This window comes from Rhinatrema bivittatum, chromosome 4 (genome assembly GCF_901001135.1).
Source record: "Rhinatrema bivittatum chromosome 4, aRhiBiv1.1, whole genome shotgun sequence".
NCBI classification, from domain to species: Eukaryota; Metazoa; Chordata; class Amphibia; order Gymnophiona; family Rhinatrematidae; genus Rhinatrema; species Rhinatrema bivittatum.
The window spans coordinates 223669842-223693327 of record NC_042618.1 but is presented as its reverse complement, the minus strand read 5'-3'; the positions used below and the strand labels follow the sequence as shown (position 1 = coordinate 223693327).

Here is a 23486-nt window from a genome sequence, read left to right as displayed (position 1 = left end):
ATAGGAAAACAAAATTGAAGCTGCTGTATTAATAGAAAATGGACATTCTGCGAGACAAATGGTCTCTGGGAAATCTTTTATATCAGATGTAAAAAGGAGGCAGATTATTATCACTTTGGCTGGTGTAAGTTAATTGTTTGCTAGCTTCCTGCACAACCAAGCATTTCAGCTTTGTGGGATCTGGGCCATGATTTCACAAGGGAATTTTCGCTTCCTTCTCTCTAGGTCACATAAGAGCTAATTTTCAAGGGCGTTTCCGTGGATAAACAGGTTTTTACTTGCAAGAAGATCCCCTTTGAAAATTGCTCCATCTCCCCATATAAGGAAAAAGGGTGGCACCAGCCGCGGGGGCTAGGACAAACTGAGTGAAGTGGAGTGCCTCAGGGATCTGTACTTGGACCGGTGATTTTCAATATATATATAAATGATCTGGAAAGGAATACGATGAGTGAGGTTAACAAATTTGCGGATGATACAAAATTATTCACAGTAGTTAAATCACAAGCGGATTGTGATACAGCACAGGAGGATCTTGCAAGACTGGAAGATTGGGCATCCAAATGGCAGATGAAATTTAATGTGGACAAGTGCAAGGTGTTGCATATAGGGAAAAATAACCCTTGCTGTAGTTACACGATGTTAAGTTCCATATTAGGAGCTACCACCCAGTAAAAAGATCTAGGCATCATAGTGGATAATACTTTAAAATTGTCAGCTCAGTGTGCTGCAGCAGTCAAAAAAGCAAATAGAATGTTAGGAATTATTAGGAAGGGAATGGTTAATAGAACGGAAAATGTCATAATGCCTCTTTATCGCTCCATGGTGAGACCGCACCTTGAATACTGTGTACAATTCTGGTTGCCGCTTCTCAAAAAAGATATAGTTGCGATGGAGAAGGTACAGAGAAGGGCAACCAAAATGATAAAGGGGATGGAAAAGCTCCCCTATGAGGAAAGGCTGAAGAGGTTAGGGCTGTTCAGCTTGGAGAAGAGATGGCTGAGGGGGGATATGATAGAGGTCTTTAAGATCATGAGAGGTCTTGAACGAGTAGATGTGACTCAGTTATTTACACTTTCGAATAACAGAAGGACTAGGTCGCATTCCATGAAGTTAGCAAGTAGCACATTTAAGACTAATCGGAGAAAATTATTTTTCACTCAACGCACAATAAAGGTCTGGAATTTGTTGCCAGAGGATGTGGTTAGTGCAGTTAGTGTAGCTGGGTTCAAAAAAGGTTTGGATAAGTTCTTGGAGGAGAAGTCCATTAATGGCTATTAATCAATTATACTTAGGGAATAGCCACTGCTATTAATTGCATCAGTAGCATGGGTTCTTCTTAGTGTTTGGGTAGTTGCCAGATTTTTGTGGCCTGGTTTTGGCCTCTGTTGGAAACAGGATGCTGGGCTTGATGGACCCTTGGTCTGACCCAGCATGGCAATTTCTTATGTTCTTATGATCAGGGATTTCATTTTGAAATCCTGGAACACCCTGGACCTGCAAAGTTCTTAGGGTAAATAATCCCTGAGGTACCGGCTCCAAGGAATTTTCAATGGGAAACTGCGCCGGGATTTTCTCTTTGAAAATCGGCTTGCATGCACTGCAGCCAGTTTAAAAATTGGCCTGATCTAGTGGAATTTTCTTAGTCAAGGACCTTGCTGGAAGTTGCATTTTTTTTTATTGATCTTTGGATACCTAAGGAAAACTTAAATCCCTGATAAGAATGTGTAGGCCTTATGCAGTCACTCCTCAGCCTAAGTCTGATACACTGCCAAAGGTTTATTCTCCTTTCTTAAATACTCCCTAGGGCAGGATTTCTCAAGCCTGTCCTGAGGACCCCACAGTTAGACAGGTTTTAAGGAAATCTACAATAAATATGCAGGTGATAAATCTGCATGTGCATTTCTATACACTGGAGACTCCAGCATCTCATGCATATTTGTTGTGGATATCCTGAAAAACTGACATACTGTGGTGCTCCCAGGATAGATTTGGGAAGGCCCTGACCTGGGAGTTAGTGTGTCAAAAATTCTTTCCTTATTGTTATTCTTTTCTCTTTTTTTCCATTTTCAGCTATGGAATACTTGCCATCCCCCTGAACTTGTACGTCCAACTTTAGAGAAAACTCTGAAAACTCTGCAGCTGGACTACGTGGATCTTTATATCATTGAATTGCCAATGGCCTTTAAGGTATGCCAACTCTACCTGAACTTGTAACTTGCCTTGAGCTCGGATTTGGAAAGGTGAGTAATTCAATCCAAATCCAAAGCATTTGTTCTGCTGACTGGGCCCAGAATTCACTTTATTGCGATGGCTTTAGGACCAGGTTTCATTTTGGGTAAAAAAAATAAATAAATAAATGCACAAGAATTCTGCAAATGAAATGCAAAATTTTGAAATGGCCTAACTTTTTGCCCAAGTCTCTAGCCTACTGCAGCTTCTGGGAGGGAAATAAAAACTGCAGAACCAGTTGCACAAGCAAAAAATGTCTGCAAAAAAGCATGATGGGATTTTCATCTGCAAGTGCCAAAGAGTCAAAAAAGGAATTCTCTGTGGATAAACGGGTGTGTGGCCATGGAGAAGGCCTCTTTGAAAATTGTCCACTCTCTTCTCAATGGGGTAGATTTTAAAAAAGTGCGCCTTCGCGTACTTTTGTTGGCGCTCCAGGCGCAAACAAAAGTACGCTGGATTTTAGCAGATACGCGCGTAGCTGCTCGTATCTGCTAAAATCCTGGATCGGCGCGCGCAAGGCTGCCGATTTCGTGTAGCCGGCGTGCGCCGAGCCGCGCAGCCTGCCTCCGTTCCCTCCAAGGCCGCTCCGAAATCGGAGCGGCCTCGGAGGGAACTCGCTTTCGCCCTCCCCTCACCTTCCCCTCCCTTCCTCTATCTAACCCACCCCCCCGGCCCTATCTAAACCCCCCCCTACCTTTGTCGGGGGATTTACGCCTCCCCGAGGGGAGAAGTAAATCCCCGCGCGCCAGCAGGCCGCTAGCGCGCCGAGACGCGACCTGGGAGCGGTTCCGGAGGGCGCGGCCACACCCCCGGACTGCCCCAGGCCGTAACCACGCCCCCGGGCCCGCCCCCAAAATGCCGCGTCCCGCCCCCAAAACGCCGCGCCGCTCGGCCACGCCCCCGACACGCCCCCGACACGCCCCCCTCGAAAAACCCCGGGACTTACGCGAGTACCGGGGCTCTGCGCGCACCGGTAGGCCTATGGAACATAGGCGCACCGGCGTGCAAGGCCCTGCTCGCGTAAATCCGGGCGGATTTACGCGAGCAGGGCTCTTAAAATCCGCCCCACAGGGAACATTGCATGTGCTGTCAATACCACTTTAATCCATATACTTTGGCCCTGCAGATGCCCTGTATCACTGGCCTGCTATGGATTCTCAAAATTGCCTTGCGGGTCCCACGGGTACAACAGATTAAGGTGGTTGAAAATAGGCAAAATTACATGCTTTATTTTCAGAAGGTTATTCTGGACCCATTATTTCTGTGAAATGATTTTTCACCTCCAGAAGTTACAGGAAACTAAATTCTTGGGTAAAGATGCACTGTTTCAAAATTATGCAGGAAGAATGAGTTGCAAGAATATTACTTTTTAAAAAATTACTTATTTTATTTTCCTTACTTATGTTTAATTTTTACTATCAGTTCTAAAGGTCTGGTTCAATGATCCAGTGGTTTACGCATGCAACAATGAGGTAAGGGACTAGTAGACAACACTAATGGTGCTACAATTAGTTCAGAATGCTGCCTGTTTGATTACTGGGATTCTATTTAGAGATCATGTTTAGCAAGCGTTGATGAATCTGCTTTGGTTACTAATCCAGTGGATGGTTAAGTTTAAAGGGCTGATATTGATTTATAAGGCACTAATGGGTTGGTACATGATTGTTTATCCATACTATTCAAGTTATACCATCTGCGGAAAAATATTTTCTCGAAGCTCCGTCATATAGAGCAGTATATTTAGTTGCTGCTTGTGAGCGTGCATTCTCTATTGCTGGGCTAGCATTCTGGAATTCTCTTCCTGGCAATTTACATTTATAAACTGAGTCAGCCCCATTTAAGAAAGTCCTTAAAACTTTGTTATTTAAGAATGCTCTTGGTGATGAGACCATGTGAGTGGATAAATGCAGTTGAAACTATTGGACCAGTTTAATCCCTTCTGTTTATTTAATATTGAATGGCAGATGACTTTATTGTATCTTATGTTTATGGTATTGGACAGCAGATTATTTTATTGTATCTTTTATAGAGTACAGGTCCGGTGCTAGCTTTGTTGCTGCCCTGTGCAAACAATTACTGTGCTGCCCCCCATCTCCTGATTCATTCAGTCTCTGTCCCAGGCCGGTCAAATAAAGCCCAGTTCCCTCCAGAAATCTATATTTTTAAAAACTGACACCCATCCACTCCTCCACAGAACCCATGAAAAAATGTTACTATAAACTTCATGTCCTCAAAAAACCTAAACCCCTCCTCCACTTTAATGACTTCCGCACTGTCCTACAGGCTATAATATTCTCTAAATTAGACTATTGCAACTCCCTCCTGCTAGGTCTCCCTTCCTCCACCATCAAACCTCTTCAAGTGCTACAAAATGCTGCTTCTAGAGTTCTCACTAACACTCGCAGAAAAGACCATATCACCCCCATCCTCAGAGACCTCCACTGGCTCCCAATCCCCTACAGAAGTTGCTACAAGAATCTCACTATCATACACAAGACACTTCACAACCCTGACGTACACTGGCTCAACGACTCACTACACTTCCACACATTCAATAGACCCACCAGATCTGCGTACAATGGCACACTACACATACCTTCCACTAAACCCACCCCTCCTCTCTAGCATAAAAGAAAGAGCATTCTCCATAGCAGGACCTTCAAATTGGAATGCTATGCCACCTGACCTACGACTCGAACCCTGCCACCACAAATTAAAAAAAAAACTAAAAACCTGGCTCTTCGAACAAGCATTTGCATAATCCAACCCCACCTTGCACTCATATGCTTCAACACCCCCTTGTATGCTTCCATACCCTCCTTCTCCACCCCCCCCAATGTTATATTGCTTTATGTACTACATTATATTAAATTATACTCCATATGTTGCTTTAAATTACATCATATTGCTCTATGTTATATTATATTACAAGCTATATTATTTGTTATATTTTATTATATTATATCCTAACTTTTTGCTCTATATTCATGTTCTTCGTTATATGTACTGCACAGTTACAATTTTGATATACTGTTTCCCCACGTTACTTGTAAACCAATGTGATGCTCTGTGAACATCTATATAGAAAAAAATCTTTAAATAAAATAAATAAATAAAATAAATGGTCAACGGAAGGGTATTACATACCCTAGGCAAACGTTTCAGCCATGCATACCCCCTACACACACCCCACCCACATCCTCTATAGCCTCAAAATATAATTATTTATTTATTTATTTATTTTTAGTTTTTTTTATACCGATTTTCCTGCATAAAATGCACTTGTAACAAATTTTACATGAAAAAGAACATTTACAAGTATAGTCTTTTGAGGAAAAATATCACTTACAACATATATATTATATTTACATGCACTGCTGTGGTGCCAACCAGAAAATTGCAAAAAAGACATTTGGAACTCCTATGGAATTTATAATGGCTCCTCAGAAAGCCATGAATAAACGAAATTACCATGACAATTTAGTAAACCTCCCATACCAAAACTATCCAACTACAAGCACTCAAACAATAGCAACCTTATCTATGAAAAGGCAGCACTGCAAATATTACACTAGGCCTTAGAAACCCAATATACCTCCTATTGGAAAACTAGAACAAGCCAGGCTGCTATAGATCCCTACATAGAAACTACATGCCAGCCAAATATTTCACCTCGATCACATATGCAGAATACAGACAGAGCCTGACTAAATACAGAAAAAAAGAGTCCAGAAAGTATAAATAGAAATACGTGAGAAGAACTGAACTGGAACCCACAACAAGCCAGCCTCTATATACAGAGCAGCAATGGAAAACAAAAGTATAACCATTCTTCATAAAACATTAAATAATAAAATTGAGAAATATAAAACATAATAGTAAAATCATATTCATAAAAAGAATAAATATTTCAACCAGTTAATGAGTAGAATATCCAAAATTTCCCAAACACCAATACAATATTTCAAAAAATCCAATAATTAAAAAATGTTCTAATATTTCAAAACAGGAAAAACATCAAATTACACCCAATAATTAAAATTAATAAGGATTAAAAAATCTCCTGCTCACCATACCTGAGATCTTTGGATTTCCAGTCACCCTGAGATTTTTGTGGATTCGGGAAAATAGGGCCACACAAACTTTATTTATTTATAATTTTTTATATACCGACATTCTTACATTAAAATGCAAATCATACCGGTTTACATAAAACAGAAAAAGCAGGAAAAAATATTTCCATAGTCAAATACAGAGAACATTTATAATAAAATTGTTAACAAAGGCATAAGGTAGGAACTTGAAAAAAAGGTTACTTAACAGAAAACGTAAAAGAAAAAATATTAAATGAAGCACAAAGAGTTGCACGAAGGGGTGCACAAAGGGGAGAGCCCCTTTGTCGTGCCCCTTCGGCGCGCGACGCACGGCGCTTGATGGTGAGGCGCTTTTCAACCGCCGCCGGAGCTCACAGTGACGTCGGCGTTTATCTTCTCTCTCTCTCTCTCACACTGTTGTGGTTTGAGTGGATTCTTGGGTACTGTGACAGATGAACACGCACATGGGGATGAGCCCCGCGGGGAGCCACGGTACTGGGCTAGACTAAGGATGCACAAACACAGTTATGCCTTTTATTGTACAGCTGATGAATACCACCAGAGGTGGCAGTAGTGAGGTGATCCAGGTAGCAGTCCAGGGACCCTCGGCAGAGGGAACCCGTCTCAACAAGATGGTAAAGGGATATCCAGGTGTAGGTTTCCCAGCACAGCAGAGCTGTAGATGAGACAGACTGAGAGTTAGATTACTCACTAGATGGTAGCTGTTAGGTTGATTCCACCAGGCAGAAGTAGATGGTAACAGGCACTGAGGCAGGGAGAGCAGGCCCTTGAGGAGCGAGTACCTGATCCCAGTAAAGCACCTGAAAGAAAGCAAAGGGCCCCCGAGGAGCGGGTACCCAGGTTAGAGAATACCCCGAAGGGCAGAGAGAGAGCTTCCAGCGGCAGCAAGGAAGCGGCAGAGTAGCTTAGACCAGATGAATCCAAATCCAATCACGATCCTGATCCTTGTCCTTGCTAACTCAAAAAGCTAGCAAACAAGCGTAGGCTTAATACCCGGATGGCGTGATGTCACTCGAGGGGGACGCCCCTGATGTTCCCACCACGATGTGGATAAAGATGTGGGTAGCATGCGCGTGCGCACCCTAGGAGGCCCTTAGGAGAAACATGGTGTGAGGCTTTGCCATAGCTGTTCCGGGGTCGCAGGAGAATATGGCTAGCAGACATGGAGGTAGCCATCTTCCCAAGGCTAATGGGGAGAGCAGAGAAAAAGGTGAGGCACAAGGTCGAAGTCGTCTGAGACCGGACGCAACACACACATACAATAACACACTGATTCTGTCACACACTCCCTGTCTCATATGCATGCCTATGCTCTCACACATACTTCCTCTCTCCCTCAGACACATAATGTGTGTATGTGTGTGTGTGTGCACATGCCTGTGAGAGCCTATATAAGCTCTCAGAGGCACACACACACACACACACACACACACACACACATACACAAAGACACAGGCCTCACACAGACATGCATATAGGCACTCACATACACACATACAAGCACATAGGCTCTCACACAGCCAAACACAAGCTCTTACACATCCAAACACGCATACAGGCTCTCATACAGGCACACACACACACAAGCTTTCACACAGACACACACATGCATACAGGCTGTCAACATAAACACACACACACACACAAGCTTTCACGCAGGCTCAGACAGCCTCGCACACAAACATACTCACATATATAAACTCTCACATAGACTCAGACACACACATACATAGCCTCCTGTTCTCTTCGGGCCTGGTGGGATGAGCTCCACCATGGCCCAGCAGACTTCTCATCAGCTCTGGGGAGGGGTAGTTGGTGCTGAACCAGGAGGGAACACTGCGGCAGCGAGGTAGTTCAACCAGCTGGCAGGTTAAACTTTGCCGCGGCTGTCAGCCTCTCTCTTCCTCTTTAGCTGCTGGCAGTTTGAACATTGCTGGCAGTCTGTCTTCCTCTTCAGCTGCTGGCGGTCTCTACTGTTACCATTACTGCCCTGTGCAAATGCACAGTATGCATACCCTGTCACACCGGGCCTGACAGAGTAACCCATTTGTATGTTTCAACCTATTTCCCTCTGTTTTTATGTTAGGCAGCATAGGATTTTATTGTGTCTTTTATGGAGCAGCAGCTTATTTTAATGTTGCGAGCGCGGAGGTGCGGTTACTTGATCTAGAGGGATTGTGAGCCCTTGGACTATGGCATGGCTCAGGGAGGAGCCCCAAGACACACACCGTGGGAAGTGAGAGTGTTCAGGCACGGGTTGGAGCCGGAATAAGGCTGGACCAGGATCAAGGCGTGGAACATCAGGAACTGGAACAATGCAGGCTCAGTCCTCCACTGGATCTGCATGCACCGGTGAGACCCAGCAAGACAATGCTGACCTCAAGAATAGTCTTCCAGCCACTCGGTAGCCCTTCTGGACCAACCGCTTGGGAACAAGTGCGTAAGGCCAGACAAAGGCTGAAAGCAGTAACAAGATGAGACATGGAACTTGGAAGAATCGGACGAGGACTCGAGGAACTTGGAAGACTCAGACGAATTTTCAGGATACTTGGAAAACTTGGACACGGACTCGAGAAACTTGGAAGACTCAGATGAGGTTTCAGGACACTTGGAAGACTCAGGCGAGGACTGAAGATTCAGGCACTAGTACATGTTGAGTACTGTACCGCAGAGCACCCTACATGGCCGCCCATGGCTGGTTATGAACCACGCCGGAAACGAAGCAGACTCCAGGCGAGAAAGTGAAGACTTGGAGCCAGAAACATGTCAAAGATTTAGGAGAGGCCTGCACCGAAGCACTCCCTACACAGCTGCCCGTGGCTGGTCGTGGACCACGCTGAAGTGGAGCAGGTTCTGGCTTGAGTCTAGGGCATGGACGGAAGCAGGAACAAGGTATTCTGAAGACCAAGAACAGGATTCAAGACTCAGGATTCAAAACTCTGAACAGACCTCGGCATTAAAAACAAGAGCCTTCTGGAGACTTGCGCTGCAGACGTGAAGACAGGCCTTGTGCCATGAAGTGCCCTATACAGCCCCCCATGGGCTGGTCACGGACCATGACGATGGCATGCCAGGAAAGATGGACAAGTAGGAAATCTGGACACAGGATGAAGAGCCGGAGATGAGGACATCAGGACCATCTGAACATGGAATATTAGGGCATCAGGAACATGGAACATCAAGACATGAAACAGGCGATGAAGGAGCTCCGACGAGGAACAAGACCAGGAACATCAGATGAAGGAGACCAGGAACATCTGAAACATCAAACGAAGAACCATCTAGACAAGCAAAGACCATGGAGGACCTTGACTGGAGAAGAGGCCACAGGCAACTGTGAAACCTGATTCGAAGGCCCCAAGGAGTGAAAGCTGAGCCCTTTTTATAGGGCTAGATGAGGCGACAACTGATGATGTCATCCGTTGGGGTCACAGGCTTTTCCCTTTGCTGGCCCTTTAAATATTGTGAAGGGGTACATGTGCGCACCTAAAGGCCCGGGGACAGGCAGGAGCAGGTGTCAGCGACATTCCTACTGCAAAGGTGCAGCCAGCGGCAGCACCAGGGCCGTGAAGAAGACAAAGACAGTGGCGGCTTCCTAGTCGCTTAGGGAGGCGGAGTCTATGTCGGCGGCACTCCCACTGTGAAGAACAAGAAATTTTCTACGCCTTTCTTGGGTAGCCCGGGTAATATCTGGATAAACCCAGACTCGCTGACCATAAAAAAGAGAAAGCCTTTGTCTAAAATATAGTTTCAGAACAAGGTCTCTGTCCTGGGAAAAAACAAAGGAGATGAAATGGTTCCACACTGAGAAATAACTGCATCCATTGAGGTTTCCAACAACTGAGTTGGCAGGTCTCACTCGAGTTCATCTTTCAAAGCTTCTAATAGTCCCTGGCAGAAAATTGCCAGAAGGCTGTCATCCTGCTACTGCAGCTTAGAAGCCAGGGACTGGAACTGAATGGCAGACTCGCCGACAGTTCGGGAACCTTGACAGATTTGGAGGAGATTGGCCACAGCCAAGGATGGCCATCCTGGCTCATGAAAGATAAGCCAAGGAAGCAGTCTAGGTTTTCAATGGTTGGTTCCAACCGCTCCCACAATGGTGAGGCCCAGGCTAAGGTTGGGCCCCCCAGTAGAGACAAAATAAGTCACCTTGGTCTTGTCCATCAGGAATAGGGCCCTCTGTAGGGTGAAGTGCATATGGCACTGATTGATAAACCCTGACATTCTTGGTGGTAAAGGTAGCTGTGGCAATGGTGCAGCTGGGGGTGTGGGTGCCGGGGCTGAAGGTGCCACCCGGGGATGCTGCCTGTACAGAGAGAGCATCCATTTGAACTGCAAGACTTTCTAAAACCTGGGTTACCTGTCCCAACATATTTTGCTGTTGGATGTGCTGTGCCATTCCTGAGATGGTGTGGAGAGCAGTCAGTTCTGCAGGGTCCATGGCCTTGGCAAACTGTTAGGGAGTCAACCCTCTGGTCACTGTGGAAGCACATTTGGACTACTATTGGTGATGTGGACTCCTTTGTGGAGAGATAGCAGTAAGCGCTGCATAGGAAAACCAATATGGCTACCTTGACAAAGGGCGGAATTGACTGGAAGGAACCAATGAGGGCTTTACAGGTACCGGCCCTCGTTCCCACAGGTTGAGTCCTTAGTGTGGACAGTCAGCAGCACTTAGGTGGTTCTCAGTGCATGGCATAAGAGAGAGTCTAGGTCCAAGTACAGGTCAGGGCGAGCAGCGGGTCCAGAGGGTGGTCCAAGGTCATGGTAGTTGGCAGGCAAGTAGAAATCAGAAGATGATCCGAGGTCAGGGCAGGCAATTAGCAAGCAGAAGTCAAATCCTGAACCAGAATCAAAACCAGGAAGGCAGAAGAAGAAGACGCGAATTAGCAACATGCATTGAGGAGCAGGCTACTCAAGATACCTGTTGCCAAGGCGCCGGCTGGTTGCAAGAGACTTCTTTATATACCCCTGGAGGATGTGACATCAGCCAGTGTCACAGGAAGTCCCAGTTAGGGGACCTATAATAGCCTTCCAGGTTTACAGGAACTTTCATTTTGGGTCCTTGAAACATCATACTGCCGATATTGGAGTTGCTTCAAGTCAGAGGTGAAGGGCTTAGCACGGGGAAGTGGCTGGAGCCTGACAGAGAGTAAAGACACACAGACAGCATAACAGATAGCATGCAGTCTCTTTTGTTAAAAAGCATGCCATACATTTTCTGCTTGCTGACTATGTAGTCTTTCACTAGCAAATGGTACAGGTTGTCAAAACAGAGCCTTTCTCACACATATACATATACACGCAAACACACATACACACGCGCAAACACACATACACACACACACACACATACATACACACACTGTAGACAGTGTTTACTGACTCCTTTTTCCACTCACAAAATGTTGGATAGAACAAAGGAAAGAAAGGCTGCTGCTCTGGGGTCAGTGCAATGGTTACTGCTCAAAGACACTGAAGCTATTAAAATAAAAACAGATCTCTTTCTATACTCCAAGTGCACTCAGAGCGAGGCATACATTGTCTTTTACTTTTGCTTGTTCAATCAAAATTGGACAGAAAATTGCAATTTTTTTTCTTAAACTGTGACACTTTGTGATCACGTACAACATCACAGCCCTCGTTACTTTGAATTTTGGCGTTGAGAAAGAACTTCAGAAATACAACCTCTCTGTCTGAAATCCATCAGAAAAAAGAGGGAACAAAATAATGGTTGTTCAAAGTTGTTGAATGCTTTCCGTTTCAGGTTGAAAACATGAGGAACTTATTGTCAATCCATGCTGTTACCAGTTGGAATAGGTTGGTTACATTCTTTTTTTTTTTTTTTTTTTTAAACTTCATCTTTATTGAGTCAAAGGGAATTACAATGGATCTCAGCCTCAATGTACATGTAAACAAAAGCAGTCATAAAACAACAAAACAGCCATCAAGACCATAGCAGATTACCCAATGACCCACCAAACTTTTTCAGATAAAACAGCAGAGTAGAAGAGAACCCCCAACATATCCACATGCACAACCAAACAATACACACCAGAGCATTCATAACTCGCAAAAGATCAGTGTTCCAACCCCTGCCTTCCCAAGCAAAGGGGAACAGACAAAGAAACCTCTCCTATGGCAACCATGCAAAATGACAATCTTTGGCCCATGCAACTTACATAGCAAGCAGGACCTTATGCCAAAGCACATAGTAATCCCTCCTAGCGGAAAAGGATTGCAGAAAGTCAGCAGCATATGATACATTAAATCATAACATTTTGCTAAATAGACAGACAGAAATTGGGATTAAGGACAAAACTTTAGAATGGTTCTCCTCATATTTAACTAATAGATCATATCAGGTTTTTTTCAACAATTCGTACTCTAAAACTTATCCACTCGAAACAAGAATACCCCAGGGCACCACCCTATCGACTACCTTATTCAATGTGTACATGTTGCCTCTGTGTCAACTACTTTCGGGTCTGCAGCTCAACTATTACATCTATGCAGACGATATTCAAATCATTATACCAATAAATGATTCTCTCAAAAAAACTTTCAGAATTACTAATATTTATCTAAATATTGTCAGACAACTGCTAAAACAAATGAAACTGAGTCTCAATTGTGAAAAAACAGAAATTATGTTGTTAGAACGTAAACTAACTCCATCCGATCAATGCAAAGTTTTCAACATGGAAAATGTTTCCATTTCTTTAGGGAATAAAATTAGAGACTTATGGCTTGACCCCAAATTTACACTAAAAAACACATTTCTACGAAGATACGGGAAGGTTATCATAAATTGTTAATTCTTAGGTGCTTAAAACCCTTATTGAATCATGATGAATTTAGAACTGTTCTCCAAGCTTTGCTATTTACCAATATAGACTATTGCAATTCTTTATTGCTTGGTCTTCCTCAGTCATCACTTAGCAAGTGTTACAGAATTCCGCTGCCAGGCTCCTCTCCGGTACTAACAAAAGAGATGACATTACCACTGTTCTTTCCGCATTACATTGGCTACCAATCAAGTATAGAATGAAATTTAAGACTTTATGGGCCTTATTTTCTAAATGTATCACACGCGGTAAGGGACATTTCGCACACGAAATGTCCCTTTTCGTGTGCGATACCAAAATGGGGGCGGAGTTGGCCCCGGAAGAGGAGTCGTTGGGGCATCACCGGGGCCGACTCCGCGAAGATGCCGCGATGACGAAAAGATAAGGCCCTTTTCGCGTCCGCGTTCACTCCCAATAGCCACACCTCCTATGGTGGCGCTTTGGGTGCAAAACCGGCAGCGATCGCACCGCGATGGTGCGATCGCTGCTGGCTAGCGCAGGCCCGCCCCCCCTCGTTTCGGCCCCCCGCCCCTCATTTCCTAAAGTATCGCAGGCTTGCGATACTTTAGAAAATGAGGCCCTATGTTTGATACATAAAGCAATCTATGCAGAACAAGTAGACTGGATGAATGCAGTTATACTCATACACACCCCTCAATGAAATCTGCATTCAGCGGGTAAAGGACTTCTTACAATTCCTTCTATTGCCACTGCTAAACTTACCTCTGTCAGGGAAAGAGCTGTTTCATTTGCCGGTCCAGGTCTATGGAATTTATTAGCCGTAGAATTAAGGCTCCAGAGAGATTTAAAAGAATTTAAGAAAGCACTAAAAACATGGCTGTATGTACAAGCATTCCAAGTAGAAGTCAGCCAGTAATTTTTATTGTTTTCATATGTTGATGCTTTCTGTTACATTTTTTATGTTAATAGGCATGTTTTAATGTGATTATTTACTTTTTATGTCTTATTGTATTTCATGATTTGTTTCTTTTTTATTAATTTAAGAATCAGTCTGATGTATAGTTATCTGTTTGATTGGTTTAAACATTTTTATTGCATTTTATGATTTTTAATTACAAAACTTTGTAAACCGGTGTGAAGTTATATACCAACATCGGTATAGAAAATTAAGTAAAATAAATAAATAAATACTTTTTGTGTAGCATTTCAAATTGCACGTTATTGCATCAAACTTTTCCACTGAGCAAACGGGGTCACTTCCAGCTTCCAACACAGCAAAATTGACTTTTTGCCAAAAAGGAGAGCCACTGCTATGAGTATCTTGGCGCTGAGGGCAAAGCAGACCTGCCTCCCCAAAGGCACAAATATATAACTATCCCCGATCAAGGAACCTGGCAGCCTACAACCCACTTTAAAATGGTTTGTACTTTGCTCCAAAAAGGCTGCACTTTTGTACACTCTGTAAATAGATAACAAAGGTCCCCAGGATGGGCCTAGCACTTCAAACAGAGATCTGAATCCCACAATTTCATTTTCACGCCCAGAACTTGAGAGATGTATGTTCTGTGAAGGAGTTTATATTGAATTTCTTTCATATTAGCCAAGAGATATTGCTGAAACAATGCCTTAAAGGACTGAAACAATTGTTCCGCTGAGATAAATTCTCCCAGATCATCACTCCACATCTTCGCTAAGCGCTGTATGTGTGGAGTGGGCAATTGCTCTTTCAAATGATTGGACCAAATCGCAAGGTTGTTAAATTTAGTCGGTGTTTCCAAAAAGTTTTCCTCCTCATCATTCAAAAGAATGAGAGAGATGTCGTGTACATAAACAGTCGAACAAAAGTGCCGGGCTTGTAAGTATGCAAAACAAATGTGATCGCAGAATGTCCCAAGCCTCTGTCGTCTGGTCAAAGGAGTACAGGCAAGAGGATTCAGAAACTCCCAAATGAGAGACGTTATAAAGACCCTTGCGAAGTCAACTGAGTTGCCCAAGCCAGGCAAAAAATTTGGGTTCCCCACCCACATCAAGTAAGGAGAAACCACAGAGCTGCGACTCAAAGAATTCCGCCACCAACACCAATAAACTTTCTTTCCGCCACCCCCCACCTTCCCCTCCCTTCCCCTACCTAACCCACCCCCCAGCCCTATCTAAACCCCCCCTTACCTTTGTTCGTGAAGTTGCGTGCGCTGGCAATGGCCGGGCCGTGATCCCGGGCACAGTGGCGAATGGCTGCTGTGCCTGGAGGCTCCAGCTCTGCCCCCGCCTCGCCCATGCCCTGCCCTCTTTTTAAAGCCCGGGACATACACGCATCTTGGGGCTTGTGCGCATCGCCAAACCTATGCAAAATAGGCTCGACGCGCACAGGAGTGGGTTTTCAGGGTTACGCGTGTAATATACGCACATAACCCTTTGAAAATCCACCCCATTATGCACATGTGAAAAAAAAAAAGTATATTCTTGATCAGTCAAGTGCAACATTTCCCATCCTGGCTCCATGCAAAGTAGCTTTCAGTGACTTTACTAGCTTGTCTTGAGTGAAAAAAAACCTGCAGCTTTGCTTGCCCTATAGTTGTGATTGGAATCTGAAAATTAATGAAAACAAAAATTTTTGCTATTTTCAGTACAGTCTATTCATTGACTTTTCAACAAAATGAAACAAAAATATCCTGTTTCATTTTTGATTATCTATTTGTTTCAGACGCATTCATTCCCTTATTTTCAAAATAAGGCAGATAAACTTTATCTGGTTAACCTTAGGACAGGTGTACAAGCCAACCAGACTTAGGCCAGGTAGAGAGTCCATCAAACTAGTTTCAGAGAACATTGTACAAATCTCATCTTTGTGTGAGTTTCCTCACTCCGAAGGTCATCAAATCTTCACAAGAGTTACTGTTTTGTTCATACGTCTGACTCTGAATGTCAAAGTGCCCCTAACCCCTAATCTACTACTTAAACTTCACCTCGTTACTAGGTGGGCCTCATATAAAGGTATAAATACCTAACTACTATAAGGGCCTTATAGCTAGGCTCACTGTCTCTCTCTCTCTCTTGCTTAAAATACTGAAAATGCTATTTGCGAAAAGATCACAAAGCGCGATATGGCCATAAGTCGTGTACATAAACAGTCATATCGCACAGCTTAACGCAAATGAAAAAGGTGTAATTATTTCTGGCATTAAACCTGTGCGATATGGCTTCACAATTTGTGAAGCCAGCCCATTTGGACAGAAATCCCACCCCAAACTCCTCCCCCTTTTCCGTATTAGCATTGCACCAATCGTTATGCTGCTTTTCGCATGCGTTAAGGTGTTTTTCACATGTGAAAAGCCCATAACACATGCGAAAAGCCCATAACAGCCCATAACATGGCTTGGAAAATAACCCCCTTAGTTGGATAACTTATTCGGCTAACTCAACTCCTCCCAGTTATGCCCCAAGAAAGCCCCTAATTTATCAAGCTAAATTCTAGCTGGCTAACTTATTGGCTGGCTAGAATTTAGCTGGATAAGTGCCCAAATAGTCATTTAGCTAGGGATAACTTCTGAGTTATCCAGCTAAATGCTTCCTAGGCAAGATATGACCTGGCTATATTTAAAAAAAATAAATAAATGTAAAAGAATTTGGTCAAACCATCCTTTAACCCAAGAGGTTCTTATGGGTACATGTTCACCTCCTAATATATTTCACAAAAATTATTTCTTAGAGGAGTGTAGCCAGATATCCCCACTCATAATTTAAAACCAGTTTCATACATACAGATGAAGTAAATATATTTAATCAATTAGAAGGTAAACAAACACTTTTTAATTCAATTTAACCAATTCCAATAATATAGTATTAAGCTATATGTGATGCAAGCTAGGTGTTTCAATATTATTATTTCATATATTATTTAAAATAAAATTGTTACCAATGATCAAATATTTTATGACTGGCTAAAATAGGCTGGGAAATATGCTGTGGGGCAGTCTAAAAACCAAAGGTATAACCATTTTTGGTGGGATAGAATTGGAGTTTATTTTACAGTTTTCTTTAGAATTCCAAGGTCATATTATTTATTGTTAATTATAATGGTTATTTTGACTCTTGTATGGATAAGTGAAATTAAATGTTACTCTTTTTCAGCCTGGTGATGTATTTTATCCCAAGGATGAAAATGGAAAACTTATTTACTATAAAACCGATTTATGTGCAACCTGGGAGGTAAGAGGAAGCATCTTGACCTATATAACAGGGATTCTTTAATCCTAATTGTGGATGTAAGTACAGAACCACAATAGTTTGTTTATTTTTATTTATTTTAAAAATTTCCTATACCGCCAACTCCAAAGGATTGCAGTGGTTCACAGCAAAACATACGCAATAAAATTCAAATCACAAACAGATATAAAAAACCTCTAAAAACAGTCACAGTCAAAAGGCTCCTTTCCTTCTGTCAATCTCAGCCTTTAACCTCTCTCTTTTTTATGGTTGCTCTTCAAATTCTTGTCTAAATAGCCAAGTTTTTAAGATTTTCCTAAATTTATTGATATCTGAAGTGACTCATAACCGCTCTGGCATAGTTGAGTTACTCTGATGCACAGCTTTTCATGAATTTATGTAGAGTCCCAAAAACTCTGGAACATTTACAATGGGCGACCAAGAATTTTTGATCCTACAACATTGCACCACATGAGTCCACGCTGACGACAGTTTTAGTAGCACAATAGTTTTACTTCTGATATTATACCAAAAATAAAAATGTGAATATACATGCAGTATACATTCTGCAAATTGTTTTTTCCTTTTGAGTGCTAAAAAATATCAATAAATTACATTTGTTATGAAACAACTTGCTATTAGGGATGTGGCAGGGAAAATGTAACTTTTGGATTGCTTTTTCATTTTATTTTTTTCAGGATTTGTTTAGTTTAATGTTTATTTCAGTTTAATTTATTTACTGAACCATAATAAACATTAAATAAAAGCACCACAAAATCTCCTTCGCCAAAAAAAAAATCACAAAAAATACTCTCCCCCAACAAAAGCTGCCCCATTCCAAACTGGAAAGTGGCAGGAATGAGTCCCAGGCACCCCCACTCTGCCAGCTGTGATTTAAAAATGGTACCAGTTGCAGGGTATTTCCTGCTGCTCGCACATCTCAAAAGTTTTCAAAAAGGAGCGGGGAGGGATATGGGTATGGTCTGTGTAGGGCATGGGCATTTTGGGATATGGCCAAGAGATGTGCACATAAATACCTACACGGCTGGGCACGCACCCAGGTCCAGTGGCGCATAAGTTTATTTCTGCTATGCAGGAGATGTAAGTTAAAAAAAACAACCAACCTAGCCATAACTAAGGTGATTTAAGGATCAGGGGTAACTGGGGGGAGCAAAAGCTATTAAACTAGGGAGGTTTGGAGGACCCAAACTGGTGGAAGAACTGGTGAAACTGGTAATGGCATGGGCACGTGCCCCTTTTTTATATTCCCTGACTTAGGTGGTGGAAGCAGGATTTCCTCGCCCATACGCGCACCCACTTAAAATTAGGCACAAATGGGCGCATAGACATGCTATTTATATTGCATGCATATATGTGCAGAAGTTATAAAATGGCTGTGTAACTAGATGTACACTGACACACACGCGCCAAAGTGTGCCCGTGTGCCAGTTTGAAAGTGATATGTGTGCCTGAGCCTGAAAACCAACATGGAGAGGGCAGTTGATCCAGAATCCTTTGCTAGCTTAGCCTATGTGAACTCCAAAATGACTTACTGAGCCTGACCTGCAGGAATTCCAAAAACACCTGGACAGCAGTTGAAGCTGGTGCCATATTGTGATGCCTTATTATAAGGTCCCAAAAGGAGGAGGCAATAGGGATGTGAATCGTTTTTTGACGATTTAAAATATCGTCCGATATATTTTAAATTGTCAAAAAATCGTTAGGGCCACGATACAATATCAATTCCCCCGATTTATCGTTAAAAAATCGTAAATCGGGGGAAGGGGGAGGGCAGGAAAACCGGCACACTAAAACCCCCTAAAACCCACCCCCGACCCTTTAAATTAAATCCCCCACCCTCCCGAACCCCCCCCCCAATGTTTTAAATTACCTGGGGATCCGGCGGTGGTCCAGAACGGCGGCGGTCCGGAACGGCCCCCTCAATAGAATCGTGTTGTCTTCAGCCGGCGCCATTTTTCAAAATGGCCGCCGCAAAATGGCGGCGGCCATAGACAAAAATGATTCGACGGAGGAGGTCGTTCCGGACCCCCGCTGGACTTTTGGCAAGACTTGTGGGGGTCAGGAGGCCCCCCCAAGCTGGCCAAAAGTTTCCTGGGAGTCCAGCGGGGTTCCGGGAGCGATTTCTCACCGCGAATCGTTTTCGTACGGAAAATGGCGCCGGCAGGAGATCGAGTGCAGGAGGTCGTTCAGCGGTGGTCCGGAACCCCCGAATCGGGGGCTGAATCGGTTTTGTCTATGGCCGCCGCCAATTTGCGGCGGCCATTTTGAAAAATGGCGCCGGCTGAAGACAACACGATTCTATTGAGGGGGCCGTTCCGGACTGCTGCCGTTCTGGACCACCGCCGGATCCCCAGGTAATTTAAAGCATTTGGGGGGGGGGGTTCGGGAGGGTGGGGGATTTAATTTAAAGGGTCGGGGTGGGTTTTAGGGGGGTTTAGTGTGCCGGCTCACGATTTTAAACGATTTTTCACGATAGTTTACACACCCAAACGGCAACAATACGATTCCCTCCCCCTCCCAGCCGAAATCGATCGTTAAGACGATCGAGGACACGATTCACATCTCTAGGAGGCAACGGTTGGAAACTTCAGGCTATACTGTCACAATAGAAGCACCATTTCCAGGGGCATCTGTAAATACAGCCTAAGATGTGTTAATTGCCCTGACCAACAAGATTCTAACAGAACAAAGGACTGTCTAAAGAGTGATGGTAAATGGGGGCCCACCTTGGAGAAATACTCAGGGTAGCTTAGGGATAATCTTATCATGCTGGTGACATGACAACCTATGTAAATTATTCTCTGGGTAGTCATGCACTTCTAGAATTTCTAATCTAGTACTATATTATTTTACCTACAAAAGAAGGGTCAATTCATGTATACAATGAGATGCTGGTCAGTTTGTCAGAGAAATGGCATCCAGCATCTCCCAAGAATACTTATATTGATAAAAAAAAAATTATACTTTCTACAAAATCTAAGTGTTCTTGTATCCCTGGATATAAGCATCATAATGGCCTGGTGCTTAACATAAGTTACCATCCCAGAGGCACTGTGATATACCTCAAAAATATATCTATCTTACAGGTGTATTTATGAACTTGTGATGCACATTATTAGAGAATAGCCCCAATAAAATGTGAGCCATGGTAAATAATGTGTTAACACGTTTTGCAATTTGATAAATAAACTGGACCAAGTGAAAAGGAAACCATCACCCCCTTTATACCTCTTTTATACAGACTGTTGTTAATTATGAGAAATGAGCACAAGATATATAACTGTGCCAAATGACCACCCCATCCTTCAGCTGGTCCACTTCGACTAATATTGGTGTAGGTATCTCTCTTACAAAATCATCAAGAAATTATTCCAAAACATGACTTTTTTTTTTCTAACTCTTTCCAAAGAAGTTTTTCTGATTCCATTCCAAGGAAGATGGATAAATAAAAAGATGGGTCAGTTTCCATGACTTTCCACAGGAGGAAAGAACATTTAAAAAAAATAAGGTTTTCCTCCCTTAGGAAAAAAATGGGAACTATGCAGGCAAGAGAGAACCCACCTGGACATCTGCTCATGATCAAATATCCCTTTTATAACAGTTGATAGTCAAGAAAACCCAATATTCAACTGCTAGTCACCATCTGGAAGTGTAAACCTCTAGAGGGTGAAATGAGCCGTTAGGACTTCAAAGGTTTCCATGGTTTACTAGAATGAAACATACAGAACCAGTAGTTCTGGTTTATACAAAGTTGCCTAGATGAACTAACGTCTTATGGTTAATAATATGATTTCCCTTTGGCAGTCAGTGGACTAAGAGTAGATTCTCCTGTTCTAAATGGTCAACCTACTGAAGTGGATGTCCCATTTGCATGTCTCAAATCCTTTAAATACCATCTGTGGTAATGCCTAATATCTGCAGGCTCTAGAGGCATGCAAGGATGCAGGCTTGGCGAAGTCAATTGGAGTGTCCAACTTCAATCGCAGACAACTGGAAATGATCCTGAACAAACCAGGGCTCAAGTACAAACCTGTCAGTAACCAGGTAAAGTTCTCCACTGTAATGGTTCTACCCTTGGATTGTAATTGAATGTTACTGGGGTCTTGTATACATGCAAAAAGAAAAAAAAAGCAGGGGAGTATATTATTGGACAATGTTTCTATATGTATTTATAATGAGGTTGGTAAATATCAGAACTAGATTGTAGAACAGAGATTTCCGCTACAAAATTCCAGATCATTTGCCATAATAAAGGACAATAGTGGTAACTATTTATACATCTCAAATATGTACATGTTATTTTTAAATAGATACTATATCTATTGGATCAAATTTTCCATGGATTTAGGAAGATTCTATTTGGTTAATATTGCTCATACTGCTTTCGCCATCGCCTTATTCACTTGATCAAAGTGGCCAAACAGGTGGATAAGGCGAAGGCAAAAGCCAGAAAGATGCTTGGGTGCATCGGGAAATGAATGGTCATCAGTAAAAGGGAGGTGATACTGCTTCTGAATAGGTCCCTGGTGAGACTTCATTTGGATGGAATACTATGTACAATTCTGGAGACGGCACCTTCAAAAGGATATAAGCCAGTTGGAGTCAGTCCAAAAGGTGGCTACTGAAATGATCAGTGGCCTTCCTTCTAAAGCATATAGGGACAGACTTAAACATGTATACCCTTGAGGAAAGCCGAAAGAGTAGGGGATGCTTGGAACAACTTCCTCGTGGTGGTGGTGGAGACTAGAAAAGCATCTGAATTCAATAAAGTATTGAATAAACACAGGGGATCTCTGAGGGAGTGCTAGGGATTGTAAAGCTGAATTAGTTGGATGGGCAAATTAGATAGGCCATATGGTCTTTTTCTGCCATCACATTTCTATGTTTCTATGGCTATGCTGACATTATATAACAAATGCATAAAAGCTTGATTTTCAAAGCAATTTACATGCAACAAACTCTCTTTTATGGGTGTAAGTGGTGTTATGAAAATCAGTCAGGATCAGTGTGCCTAGAAGTATGCATATAACCCAATATCCTGCGTACTTTTACATGCACTGAGGAGGGACATTTCAGGAGGTAGAGTTGGAACAAACATGCTATAAGGTGAATTTTCAAAATGTTACGCATGTAAAATATAGCATATGTGTGAGTAAGTAGCCTCTACTCGCATATACCATCTATATAAATAAAAATGTAAAATAGTTTGGACAAAATCGCTAATCTCAGAAACCACTCAACCCATTGCTTTCAAATTTGGACACAACCTTCATTTCGCATACAGGAAGGTTCTTCTGTACTTACATTACAGATATGTCACACCTGTGACAGGTAAAATAGGTTTAAAAACTTTTTCCAGAAAACAGCGACATCTGCTGGACGTAAGCGCCTTCTGTTACACCTTACACTGACACACGCTACACTAATCATTTCTCCAGTCCAGGTCCACGTTTCACCGGAACGTTTTTTCGCCGGAAGATAACTATTTCCTTTACAGATAAAATACACCCACCACCCTCCTCACACCCCCCACACACATGCCAAATTGATTTACTTCCCACAGCCTCCCAACACACACAAAACCACCCTCCTCACAATCCCCACACATGCCAAATTTATTTACTTCCCAGGCCCTCACAACACACACAAAGCCTGACAGAAGTCCGGGAAGCTCCAGCGGGGGGCCAGGACCAGTCCGGGACACATCTCCTGCACTACGGCCGTCAGCTGCCAGCAATCAACATGGCGCCGACGGCCCTTTCCCTTACTATGCCACTCGGGGACACCAATGGCGGCAGTAGCCCATGTGACATAGTAAGGGCGAGGGCCCCTCAGTGCCATTTTCAGGACTGGCAGCCGGCGGACCTTTGCCCTTACTATGTCAGAGGACCTACCGCTGCCATTGCAACTGCTTTTCTGTACACCCTTCGACTTAATATCATGGCGATATTAAGTCGGAGGTCCCAAAAGTAAAAAATAATTTAAAATTTAAAAAAAAAATTTAAAATCAGCCCGCGGCTCGAAAACCGGAAGCTAATTTTGTCGGCGTCCAGTTTCCGAACCCGTGGCTGTCAGCGGGTTTGAGAACCAATGCCGGAAAAATTGA

The 23486-nt window shown here is 43.0% G+C and overlaps 1 protein-coding gene across 1 annotated transcript in view; it reads left to right on the top strand.

The window, feature by feature from the left end:
• Positions 1–23486, top strand: part of LOC115090541 (3-oxo-5-beta-steroid 4-dehydrogenase-like) — a 96181-nt gene that overhangs the window by 57803 nt on the left and 14892 nt on the right. Inside the window, exons 3-5 of the mRNA XM_029599764.1 lie at positions 2071–2187; positions 17285–17362; positions 21302–21424. Coding sequence (XP_029455624.1) covers positions 2071–2187; positions 17285–17362; positions 21302–21424 — 318 coding nt within the window. The remainder of the gene's footprint in view (positions 1–2070; positions 2188–17284; positions 17363–21301; positions 21425–23486) is intronic.